The 13490-nt window shown below is 46.3% G+C and overlaps 1 protein-coding gene across 4 annotated transcripts in view; it reads left to right on the top strand.

Annotated features, from left to right (window-relative positions):
* The window catches only part of ahctf1 (AT hook containing transcription factor 1), a 113961-nt gene that overhangs the window by 9887 nt on the left and 90584 nt on the right, over positions 1-13490 (top strand). For all 4 annotated transcript variants that reach the window (XM_055639293.1, XM_055639295.1, XM_055639292.1 and 1 more), the window contains exon 2: positions 4811-4939. In XM_055639293.1, coding sequence (XP_055495268.1) covers positions 4819-4939 — 121 coding nt within the window. In that variant the 5' untranslated portion in view covers positions 4811-4818. The remainder of the gene's footprint in view (positions 1-4810; positions 4940-13490) is intronic.

Here is a 13490-nt window from a genome sequence, read left to right as displayed (position 1 = left end):
CCCTGGCAGTGTGTTTCAGGCACTCCACATTCTGTATATTTTTTTATTTTTAACTTGCAAATCTCCTTTAAAGTTTGTTCCTCTCACCTTAAAGCTCTGCATTCTAAATCTTGCCATTTGGCTCTGCATATGAGCATGGCTGATCTATGTTTCCCTATCAACCCCATTCTCCTGCCTTGTTCCCGTAAATGTGGGCGCCCTTGCTAATCAAGAACCTATCAATCTCCGCTTTAAAAACATCCGATGACGGCCTTCAACACCATCTGTGCCTATGAATTCCACAGATTCTCTGGCTAAAGAAATTTCTTCTCATCTCCATTCTACAAGTAAATCATTTTGCTCTGATGCTGTGCTCTCTTGTCTTAGACTCTCCCGGTACTGGAAACATTCTCTCCACATCCACTCTATAGGCTTTCATAATTTGGTACGTTTCTATTGGATATTATTGTGTCCATTATACTTAACTCCAGCAAAGACAGGCCCAGAGCATCAAAAGCTTTTCATATGTTAACCCAATCATAGAATAGAATAGAATAGTTTCTTTATTGTCATTGTAACATGGACCATGTACAACAAAATTTAAAATGTCAGCCAGTCAGTGCAGCATTCAAACATTTCTAAAAGCTAACGATACATACACGGTAAAATAATAAAGATAAACAACTAAATAAATATCACGAACACAGCACGCATACACACCCAACCCTCCATCCTTCTGTCGATTTCACAGTTACCACAGTCCCTTAGTCTGTATCGCCCCTGCGTTCCTTGGCGGCTACATTTAGTGCTTTTATAGCAGTGGGGTAAAAACTGTTTTTTAGTCTGTTCGTCCTTGTCCTTGTAGATCTGTACCGTCTGCCTGACGGCAACAGTTCAAACAGGGAGTGTCCGGGGTGGGAAATGTCCTTTATGATATTCTGGGTTTTTTTGGTGCAGCGGGAACTGTGTAAGTCCTCCAAGGTAAGGAGAGGGCAGCCGACAATCCTCTGGGTGTTGTCAATGGCCCTCTGGGGCGCTTTCCTCTGAGCCGCTGTGCAGCTGGTGTACCACACGCATACACAGTATGTTAGTATGCTCTCAATGGAGCACCGATAAAAGGACAGCAGCAGTCTCTGAGTGATGTTGTTCTTCCTGAGCACCCTCAGGAAGTGCAGTCTCTGCTGGACCTTTTTCAGCAGCGCAGTGGTGTTCACGCTCCACGTCAGGTCCTCCTCAATATGGATTCCCAGGAAGCGGAAATTATCCCTGAAATAATTCTCGTAAACCTCCTTTGGACCCCCTCCTATTCCAGCATATCCTTCCTCGGGTATGAGATCCAAAACAGCTCACAATATTCCAAATGTGGTCTGACCAGCAGCTTATAAAGCCTCAGCATTATATCCTTGCTTTTATAATCTAGTCCTCTTGAAATGAATGGTGATACAGGTGCACAACCTTTTATCCGAAAGCCTTGGGACCAGACACTTGTCGGAATTCGGACATTTTCGGATTTCCGAATGGAAGATTTTTAGCGTAGATTAGGTAGGTAGCGCGGGCGGCTTGAAAAGTCTGGAGCGGCTGCCTCCTCCCCGGAGACCGGGGAATCATTGTAAATCATTGCATAAATGTTAGTCAGTTAGTTTGGAGGGATTTTATGTGGTGGTGGTGGGGTGAAGGGGGAAGCTTTAATTCTTAGTCCCCTACCTGGTCGGCGACTCCCAACATCGCGGAGCTGGGGATTCGTCTGGCCGCGGGCGGCGCCGGCTGGAGCTCTGACCTCGGCAACTCTACCCCTGGCTGCGAGGCGCTCCAAATCCAGCGCGGCCCGTGGCCGGACGCCCGCAGCCCCAGCTCCGCGAATGTTGGGAGTCGGCGGCCACAGCGCTCCGGAGCTTACCGCACGGCGACCCGGTAAGGCATTGCCTGCTCCCCGCTGGTATCCCAGCACTGCGACGCCGCCGACTACCAACATTCGCGGGGCTGCGGGCGGCGGTGGATTTGGAGCGCCGCGCAGCCAGGGGTAGAGTTGCCGGGGTCGGAGCTACAACCGGCGCCGCCTGCGGCCGGACACCAGCAGCCCCAGCTGGGAGTTGGTGGCCACAGCGCTGCGGAGCTTACTGCACGGCGACCCGGTAAGGCATTGACCGCTCCCCGCCTCTCCGACAAGGTAGGGGACTAAGAATTAAAGTTTACCCCTTCACCCCCTCACCTCACCTCACCCTCCCTCCCCTCCCCCTTCACATAAAAGCCCTCCGAACTAACTGACTAACATTTAAGCAATGATTTACAGATGTTTAAGTGTCTCCCCGGTCTCCGGGGAGGAGGCAGCTGCTACAGTAGTACAGACCTGGGTTGACCGTGGGTCATTTCGGGTCAAGTTTGGCGCCAAACGCGAGCTTTGGTGTGCAGACGACATCCTGGAAAAAATGGCCGGTTTTCGGAGTTTTTCGGTTTCCGGAACTCTGGATAAAAGGGTGCACCTGTATTGCATTTGCCTTCCTTGCTACTGACTCAAACTGCAAATTAACCTTTTGGGAATCCCACACCAGTACTTCCAAGTCCCATTGCACCTCCGATTTCTGAATTCTCCTTCCATATAGAAAATAGTCCATGCTTTTATTCTGTCTACAAAAAGTGCGCAAACGCACACTTTGTTACTCTGTATTTCATTTGCTCCACTTCTTTGCCCGGTCTCCCAAACTGTTCCAAGTCCTCCCGTAGAATTCCTCCTTCCCCAACACTACCTCCACCTATCTTCATTTCATCCGTAAACTCGGCCACAGTGCAATCTGTTCCATCATCCAGATCATTACCATGTAACATGAAAAGTAGCTGGCCCATCATTGACCCCAGTGACCAGTGGAACACCATTCGTCATTGTCTGCCAACCAGAAAAGGCTCGCTCTATCCCCACTCTTTTCCATCTGCCAGTCAGCCAATTTTCTATCCTTGCAAGTAGCTTGCCTCTAATACTATGGGCTCCTATCTTGTTTCGCAGCCTCGCTTGCAGCACCTTCTCGAAGGCCTTCTGAAAATCAAAGTAAGCAACATCCACTGACTCTCCTTTGTCAATCCTGTTTATTACTTCCTCAATGAATTCCAATAGATTTGTCGGGCAAGATCTTCCCTGAACAAAACCATGCTGATTCTGACCTATTTTATAATGTGCTTCCAAATACCCTGAAACTTCATCCTTGAGGATGGACTCAAATCTTACCAACCACTGAAATCAGGCTAACCAGCTGATAATTTCCATTCTTTTGCCTCGCTTCCTACTTGAATAGTTAAGATACATTTAAGATTTTCCAGTCCTCTGGAATCATTCCTGACTCTAGTGGTCCTTGAAAGATCACGACTAATGCCTCCACACTCTCAAAAGCTTGTAGGTTGGTTACCTAAAATGGAAAGAATTCAATGTTTATACTGTTGTGTTGTAAGCGACTCTAGCGGAATATAAAGTCACAGGCCTGGCTTTATCCTGCCTCCGTCTTTCTCCTCTCTATTGCAATCAATCCGAAGAAGGGTCCTGATCCAAAACATCACCTCCATAGATGCTGCTTGGCCTGCTGAGTTACGCCAGCACTTCATGTGTCTTCTTCTTCCAAGGCAAGGTTTCTCTGGAACACAACTATTGTGTTGTAACAGAATTATCTATACATACTGTACACTTGGCACTGAGAAATGTTGTTGAACAGAGGTAACTTGGGTGAACACAAGTCGTGGTCTGATCAACCACGCCTGGGTCGCCTGGGTGAGGGCTTCTGATGTTGAAAGACCCTAAACACCCAATGACCCCAGGTTACGTCACTGATGATGTGTTCAGGAGCATCTATCGATGTATTTGTATCAATCAGTTCCTGAAATGGGAGCATAGGTAGTCGGGGTGTGAAGAAGGTGCATGGTATACTGGCCTTCATCAGCCCAGGCATTGAGTACAAGAGTAGGGATAGTAAGTTACAGTTGTACACTAGATTGGTTAGGCCACACTTGTAGTATTGTCCACAGTTCTGGTCATCACATGTTCGGAAGGATGTGATTAAGCTAGGAAGGATGCCGAAAAGATTCATAAGGATGGTGCTAGAACTGAAGGGCTTGTGAAAGCAGGAGAGATTGAATAGGTTTGATCTGTTTTCTCTCGAGTAAGAGGCTGAGAATTGACATGAGGGAGATATGTAAAATTGTGAGTTGCATATATAGGATAGATAACCAGTGACTTTCCCATGGTAAGGGTGTCTAAAACTTTACGTCATTGGTTTAAAGTGAGAGGAATGATATCTAAAGGGATCTTTTTCACAAGTGTAATTGGCACCTGGAATGCACTGCCAGAAGAGGTAGTGAAGTCAGGAACAGATTATACATATTAAGAGGCCTCTGGATAGTTACTTGAATGAGCAGGGCATAGAAGGATATGCAATTAATGTAGGCAAATAGGATTAGTCTCGTTAGGCAGTGGCTGGCATTGTCGCGATTTTTCCTGATAATGGATAATCTATGATTTGGTAATAAGCACGTTGTCAACTCGAGTAGCCCATTTCCTGTGCTGATAAGGCCAGTAAGGCTTAAATTCTGAAATGTTAATCAGAATGTAAAGGGAAATGTTAGATTAAAAATATTCATTTATGATTTTCCTACAATTATGGAATAGCCAGGGAATTCATTTCTAAAATACACTTTCTGTAATTCAGAATTTGGCATTCAGCAGCATTGTAATAAGTAAATATTTATCTTGATCACAATCACAAATGCTACATTCTAATCAGATTATAATTGTTGGAATGGTTGCTCAGTTGCTTCTGATTTACTGCATATATTTTGGTTTATTTTATTTCAGAGTGAAGTATGTGTGAACTAACAGCACAAGTCACAAGTAGTTTACTACAGTTTCCAGAGGTGACCATTGAAGCTCTTGGTGATGATGAGACAGCACAAGATGTAGGACTATATGGGAAAATTGCCACTGGTAAGCCTTAAATTCTTTACTAAAAACAATTGTTTTTTTGTTTGTTTTCACAGCCTCTAAATAAAATTCATGTTTTGGAACTTAAAAAAAAACCCTGAGAATTTTGCATATACCTTGTTTATGCTTTTTTTCTTTTCTCCAACAAAGTAATGAATAAAGAATACTGAATATTATTATGCCTTGACTATTGAGTGGTATATTATGGTGATTATACTTGTTTGTGATTTTGGATAACTTTTTGTTTTGTGTTATTGATTCTGTTGTGTTTGTACTTGATTTGATTCAATAATAAAATTGGATATATATTGTGATACATAACTTTTGTCAAAGCTTTCCAGAAATAAAATAATTTGTTTTGCATATCTTAATAAGATCTGCATGTCAGCCTAAAGCAGATATAAACATTGGAACTTGTAAAGATGTTTTGCTGGAAAGATCTTCCAGATTGGAATGCACTACCAGTTGTACCATGCAACATTACAGGCTGTGGCTGTTTAAAATTGAATATCAGTTCAGAGCAAAACCGAAAAGAATGTATCTTTTAAATAGATTTGACTTTGTCAAGAACTGAAAATTAGATGGAAATTATTCAGTAGTCCTGCACACAGTGTATTCTTAAGGGAGAAGCACAAGCCCACCAATGCTAGTCCTCGCAGTTAAACATTTTCGCTGGCCCACTCCACACTGATTCTTGAGGCAATGAGATTACTAGCTTTTTTCATTCCTTCGAGAATGACAGTAGAGGACTGAATTCTCAACCAGATGATCGATAGACCTGTATGGGGGGCCGGGCTTCACTTCAGATTTCCAGCACAGCAGCATTGCCTGAATTGTGCCTCTCTACACATAGTACGATAATTACCCCTTCTGCTGTTTATTCTATGGGTGCTCTTGCAGGCGATAAGCAAAGCACTATGGGGTCATTTCATACCTGGATATAAATACGAGTAAAGTGTATTGTTTTTAATCAGAGACATAAGGGCTGTTTAAAATTTTAATTTAGTGTCCACTTGGACAATAATACAGGTGCACAACCTTTTATCCGAAAGCCTTGGGACCAGACACTTTTCGTAATTCAGAATTTGTCGGTCTTCAGAATGGAAATTTTTTTGCGTAGATTTTAATGGCTGGCTCAGTGGTAGAGTGTTCGGCTCATATCCGCAAGGTCGCGAGTTTGCGCCTTGTTCCCGGCAGTTACTCGGTCGCGAGCTTGAGTCTTCAATGTGGTTTTTTTTTTTGCAGAATAAATGTTTGTATGAAATGCAGTGTAGGAGAGGTGTACTGACTGTGTGGGCAGAACTTTGGAAGTGATTGCCCACCAGTCTAAAAAGCCGCTGTGTCTCCCTGTCCCTGGGATAGCAGGGGGCGATCAAACAGCACAATACCCCCCTCCCCCCAGCTCCAGAGGAATTCGCTCCCCGATGGGCCGCTACGGCGACAAGTGGCAGTTTGCCCACAGCCCGAGCTGCGCCACCCCAAGAACACCTTGCACACCATCAGCTTCTGCCCCTACGTTTTCCTCTGGAGTTGGAGCGGGGCTGGGCTGGAGTTACTGCTGGCTGTGGGTCTCTGGGATCTCCATGCTTGCAGTGGGCCTGGGGGTCGCTGTCCCGTTGGTCCTGACGTCTCCGGCCACCCCCCTGGACTGGAGCTGAGACTGGGAACTGTACCGCCCTTGCCCCCTCCCTCTGCAACTGCAAACAACCCCACTCTCCTGCAAGGGCGGTACAGTTCCCGGAGGATAGCAGGTGGCCGGAGACGTCAGGACCAACAGGAACCCGCTCCCCGATGGGCCCCTACGACGCCCCGAGCTGCGCCCCGTCATCCGCAACCCAGGTTCCCCTGTAGTTGGAGCGGGGCTGGGCTGGGCTGCTGTTGGCTGTGGGTCTCTGGGATCTCCGTGCTTGCGGTGGGCCTGGTGGTCGACGTCCAATTGGTCCTGACGTCTCCGGTGACTGCACTGACCTGCAGCCATCGCCGACTTGAAGACAGTGCAAAGCCCCCGCGCCGGTGCAATGAGCGGGGAGCTGGAGAGGGGAGGGAAGGGGTCACACACATGGCCGGGGAGCAGAGGGGTGTAGGTGGGGTGAAACTGAAGGGAGCGACAATCTGCTGCTGCCTACACTGTGTATCGTGTCTACCGTGGGAACTTTTAACTCAGCGGGCAGGCAGCAGCATATTGTCAATTATTAACCCTCCCGCGCAATATACCCTCACCTCTTTTATGGATGGGGATTTAGTTCCCCTTTCTTCGAGGACCGACCGGAGGTTCCGCTGTCACCTCTGCGGGCCGCCCTCGGTGAACGTCCTGTCTCCCTGTCCCTGGAATAGTAGGGGGCGATCAAACAGCACAATACCCCCCTCCCCATCCAACTCCAGAGGAATCTGCTCCCCGATGGGCCGCTATGGCGACAAGTGGCAGTTCGCCCACAGCCCGAGCTGCGCGACCCAAGAACAAGACGTTATTCTTGCACACCATCAGCTTCTGCCCATACGAGGAGCGTGTTCTTCTGGAGTTGGAACGGGGCTGGGCTGGAGTTGCTGATCTGGGATCTCCGTGCTTGCAGTGGGCCTGGGGGTCGGTGTTCCGTTGGTCCTGACGTCTCCGGTGACTGCACTATGCTGCTAGCATCGTGACGTGAAGACAGTACAAAGCCCCCGCGCCGGTGCAATGAGCGGGGAGCTGGTGAAATTGAAGGGAGCGACAATCTACTGCTGCCTGCACGCTGAGTTAAAAAGTTACCACGTCTACCGTGGGAACTTTTTAACGCAGCTGGCAGGTAGCAGCATATTGTCAATTATTAACCCTCCCGCGCAATATACCCTCATCTTCTCTTTTATGAATGGGGATTTAGTTCCCCTTTCTTCGAGGACCGACCGGAGGTTCCGCTGTCACCTCTGCGGGCCGCCCTCGGTGAACGTTTTCAAGGACCTTTCTTCAAGGACCGAAAAAATGTCGCTATTCGGAGGTTTTCGTTATTTGGATCGTCGGATAAAAGGTTGTGCACCTGTAGTAATAAATTGTATCCATATGAATGAATTATTTCCACATAGAACATTTAGTGTGGTTCAACATTTCAAAATTTCTCTGGGGGAGAATTATGTCCAATTAAGTCAATATAAAGACAAAGTTACCGACCCACATCACCTCCATCACAAGATTAAGTTGTAATATAGCCCATTCTTAGTCACGCATGTGACGAAAAATTGTGGAATACATCTCTAATTCTGAAAGCATTACAGGTATATTGTTTTGCACTGTAGATATGATTCTTTTTTGAGGTTTATGAAGTTAAATATTTATGTTATGCAGACAATGTTTGTTTAGGGTCAGAGGTCAAATATGACTGGTCACGTGTGTGACCTCACGGAAGCATTTTTTCCATAACTCGGTTTAATCTTACAAACTCTTGTGAATTTTAAAAAGCTAGAGTTCTTATATGTTTAGCAAACATGCATATAGTTCTGTAGGTAGGAAAATAACAACGAATAAGATTAATCTCTTACAATAATTTTTTAATGTATTACTTTATGTGATGTCATTTGGTAACGTGTGTGACATTTTGGTTCACTTTCCAAATAATGGCCCATATACACAATTACTATAGGCTCCCAAATAGTCAATTTGAAAAGCAAATATGCTGGGAGGTTACAGGTGGCTGCAAGACTAATAGGGATGTCATAATATTAACTTTCCCAATATAGACTAATGCCAAGGACTTAGACGGAGTGAAATTTGTCAAATGTGTTCAGGAAAGTTTCCTGTAATATGTAGAGGGACTTATAAGGGCAAGGGGTAATTTGATCTACTCTTAAGAAATTGGGAAGGGCAGGTGACTGAAGTGTTGGTGGGTGAGGCTTTTGGGATCAGCTAATAGCATTAAAATAGTTGTGGATTTGTCCACAAGCAAGAGCTCTGAATTAGGGTCAGGCCAACTTTGATGGCATTAGCAAAGCTGCCAAGTAGTACGGATTTTTCGTATTTTGTACGGAAATGCGATAAGAATACTGATGTACGGTTTTACGTTGTTAAATGGGGATTTTTTTTAAATCGGCCCGACTTCCTGTTTCATTAACATACCACTTGCCAATGAAAAAGTAATAACCCGGTGAAATTGACGTGAGATCTTGCTGCTTAAAAAATGCAAGGATTTAAAAAGTCATTCTGTACCTCTAAAAATTATAGCAGATTCAATCTATTAGTATTTAAAATTTCAAGATCTGGATGATTTTTGTAAGCTTTGATCTGCCTGTCCCACTCCAGGTTTAAACGGAGCGCTGTCAGTTTAACGCATGGGAATTTAAACGACGAGCTGTCGGCTACAGCGCTATGGGTTCTAAATATAGCGCTACCGGCTGGAGCGCTATGAGCTTAAAAACATATTGCTATTTACACAGCACCATGGCCACAGCGCTATGGGTCACAAACTTCGAGAAAATTCTCATATAACATTGAGTCTTTGGAACATTGAGTGAGTGGAAGTTGAGCCTTTGCTTATTTTTCAGGCTGTGGTAGAATTCTGGATAAGCCTAGTGGTGAAAGGTTACCAGTGGGATTGGCCTTGATTTTACAGAACGGTGGGTGGGCTCAAGGGGGAGAGCTGGAGGTGTAGGGAGAGGGAGGGAATAATTGAGGGAAGGAGAAAAAAAGGAAGAGAGGCAGGGTGGGAGGGAAAGGGGGTAGAGGGAGGCTTCCAAAATTGCTTCTGCATCATCACCTGGTGCTAAAAGCTGGAAGGGGCAGGAGATGGGTCTGACAGATAATATTAAGGTGAATCCAAAAATATTTTCTATACATTAAAAGAAAAAACTAGAGAGAGAGAATAGGGCCCCTCGGAATCAAAGTAATCATCTATGCGTGCAGCTGCAAGAGATGGGTAAGGTCGATGGGCATTTCTCCTGTTTTTATTGTGGAGAAAATGTGAAGGCGAGGAACTTGATACTGTTAATGGAGTGCCTGGAGGACAGTCTGTATAACAGTCAAGTGGGTACAGGACACCCTAGGGCTTATGAAGCTAGATAAATATCCTAGGCCTGATCATATATACATGAACACGCTGTGGAAGCTCGAGAAGATATAGTGGGAACACTGGCTGAGATATATGAATCATAAGACATAGGTGAGGTGCCTGATGACTGGAAGGCTAATGTTGTGCCTCTGTATAAGAAGGGCTGCAAGGAAAAGCCTGAGAACCATAGACCAGTGAGGTTAACATATGTGGAGGCAAATATCTGGAGAAGGTGCTAAAGGGTAAGATGTATACATACCTGCCAACTAGTCCAATTTCATCGTATTGGTTCCGATTTTTAAGTTAACAGTGTGAAAAATCGGAACAGTACGGTTTTTGAATGAGGGGGAAAAAACGGCCAATCAAAGGGGATCTGTCTCTAAGGGGATTGCGTCCAATCACCGACCAGCTTCCCTTAAAATTCCTGTCCAATCGGCCGCTGTCTCCAAGGGCATGGTGTCCAATCACATAATGCGCTGGGCACTCGGCGGCCAATCAGACACAGTATCCGAGGGGCGTTGTGGCCAATCACCAACCAGCTTCAGAGAGAGGGGGGGGGGGGGGGGGAGGAGGGAGTGAGAGAGACAGGGAGAGGGAGAGAAAGAGAGAAAAAAAGAACGAGGCATAGAGATTCCAGTCTCTTAACGTTTCCCCAGGTCATGGGGAAATGTTGCTACCAAATGACTTTCAATGATAAACTTCTGGACAAATGCAAGAACGCAGCTATGACATATAATACACAATAAACTGTATTACAGATAGTCAATAAACAAGTTATGCATTCTTGTGCTCTCGCATGGGTATGACCCCACCCATAATGGCCGAGCACCTTTGGCATTCGCACTCCATCAACCTGCGCACTCAAAGTTAGATTTTTCATTTTCAAATGTTGGCAGGTATGTGTTTGTGCATTTGTATAGACAGGGTCTGATTTATGGTGTTAGCATGCTTTTGTACTGGGGAGATCGTGTCTTACGAATTTCAGTGCTGGGCCCATTGCTGTTTGTGGTTTGCATCAATGATTTGCATGATAATGTACAAGGCAAGGTGAATAAGTTTGCAGATGACACTAAAGTGGGTGGTATAGATGGTGAAGGTGGTCATCAAAAATTACAACAGGCTCTTGATCAGTTGGGCAAATGGGCGGAAGAATAGCCAATGGAGTTTAATGCAAATACGTGTGAAGTGTTGTATTTTGGGTAGTCAACCCTGGGCAGGACCATCACAGTGAATGGTAAGACCCTGGGGAGTGTTGTAGAGCAGCGGGATCAAGGAGTACAGGTACATATAGTTCCCTGAAAGTGGAATATCAGGTTGATATGGTAGTCAAGAAGGCTTTGGTACATCAGTCGGTGCATTGAGTATGGAAGTTGGGATGTTATTGTTACAGTTGTGCAAGATGTTGGTGAGGAAGGACATGAAGTGGTGCATTCTGTTTTGGTCACCCTGCTATAAGAAGAATGTCATTAAGCTGCAAAGAATGCAGAGAGGTTTCACGAGGATGTTGTCAGGGCTCTAGGATTTGCATGATAGGGAGAGGTTGGGCAGGCTAGGACATTCATTGGCATGCAGGAGGCCGAGGGTGATTTTACGGAAATGTATAAAATCATGAGGGGAATAGATAGGGTGAATGCACGGGGTCTTTTATCCAGAGTAGGTTACTCAAAACAAGAGAACATATGTTTGCGATGAGAGGGCAAGATTTAATAAGAACCTGAGGGGCAACATTTTCCAATCAGAGGGTGGTGGGTATGTGGATTGAGCTGTTAGAGGAGACAGTTGAGAGAGATACTATAAAAGCATTTTGGTAGTTCGGTAGAGCCAGCATTTCAGTAGTAAGGAAGGCAAATTCAATGCTAGCATTTGTATCAAGAGGACTGGAATGCAAAAACAGATGGATGGCTGAGGCTCTATGAGGTGCTGGTCAGGCTGCATTTGGAGAACTGTGAGCAAATTTGGGCCCCCATATCTGAGGAAGGATGTGCTGGCTCTGGAGAGGGTCCAGGGGAGGTTTACAGAAATGATTCCAGGAATGAGTGGGTTAGCATATGATAGCACTGGGCCTCTACTCGCTGGGGTTTAGAAAGTTGAGGGGGGGACCTCATTGAAACTACAGAATAGTGAAAGACGTAGAGTGGATGTGGAAAGGATGTTTTCACTATTGGGAGAGCCTAGGACCAGAGGTCATAGCTTCAGAATTAAAGGGCACTCTTTTGGAAAAGAGGTGAGGAGGAACTTCTTTAGTCACAGATTAGTTCATCTGTAGAACTCATTGCCACAGAGAGCTGTGGAGGCCAAGTCAGTGGATATTTTTAAGGCAGAGATAGACAACTTCTTGATTCGAACGGGTGTCAAGGGTTATAGGGAGAATAATGGGATTCGGGATTTGGAGGCAGAGATCTGCCATGATTGAATGGTGGAGTAAACTTGATGGGCCAAATGGCCTAATTCTACTCCTATACTTGTGAGCATTTAAAAGACACTTGGACAGGAACATGGATACCAAAGGTTTGGAGGGATATTGACCAAACGCAGGCAAATGGGACTAGCTTAGATAGGACACACAGAAAAGCTGGAGAAACTCAGCGGGTGCAGCAGCATCTATGGAGCGAAGGAAATAGGCAACGTTTCGGGCCGAAACCCTTCTTCAGACTGATCAGGGGTGGGGGTGGGTGGGGACAAGAAAGGGAAAAGGAGGAGTAGCCGGAAGGCTGGAGGGTGGGAGGAGACAGCAGGGGAGCTGAGGAAGGGGAGGAGACAGCAAGGACTAACAGAATTGGGAGAAGTCGATGTTCATGCCCCCGGGGTGCAGACTCCCCAAACGGAATATGAGGTGCTGTTCCTCCAATTTCCGGTGCTGCTCGCTGTGGCCATGGAGGAGACCCAGGAGAGAGAGGTCGGAGGCGGAGTGGAGGGGGAGTTGAAGTGCTGAGCCACCGGGAGGTCAGCTTGGTTATTGCGGACCGAGCGGAGGTGTTCGGCGAAACGATCGCCCAACCTCCGCTTTGTCTCACCGATATAGAGCTGCGGACATCTAGAGCAGCGGATGCAATAGGTGAGGTTGGAAGAGATGCAGGTAAACCTCTGTCGCACCTGGAACGATTGCTTGGGTCCTTGAACGGAGTCGAGGGGGGAGGTAAAGGGACAAGTGTTGCATCTCTTGCGAGTGCAAGGGAAAGTGCCCGGGGAGGGGGTGGACCGAGAGGGAAGGGAAGAATTGACAAGGGAGTTATGGAGGGAGCGGTCTTTGCGGAAGGCAGATATGGGGGGAGATGGGAAGATGTGGCGAGTAGTGGGGTCACGTTGGAGGTGGCGAAACTGACGGAGGATTATTTTTTGTATGTGACGGCTGGTGGGGTGAAAGGTGAGGACTAGGGGGACTTGGCCCTTGTTGCGAGTGCGGGGATGGGGAGAGAGAGCAGTGTTGCGGGGTATGGAAGAGACCCTGGTGCGAGCCTCATTTATGGTGGAGGAGGGGAACCCCCGTTCCCTGAATAGTGAGGACATTTCAGATGTCCTGGTGTGGAACGCCTCATCCGTGG

The sequence above is a fragment of the Leucoraja erinacea genome, chromosome 8 (assembly GCF_028641065.1).
Source record: "Leucoraja erinacea ecotype New England chromosome 8, Leri_hhj_1, whole genome shotgun sequence".
Lineage (NCBI taxonomy): Eukaryota > Metazoa > Chordata > Chondrichthyes > Rajiformes > Rajidae > Leucoraja > Leucoraja erinaceus.
The sequence above is the reverse complement of the archived record's forward strand: the minus strand, read 5'-3'. Positions and strand labels throughout refer to the sequence as shown.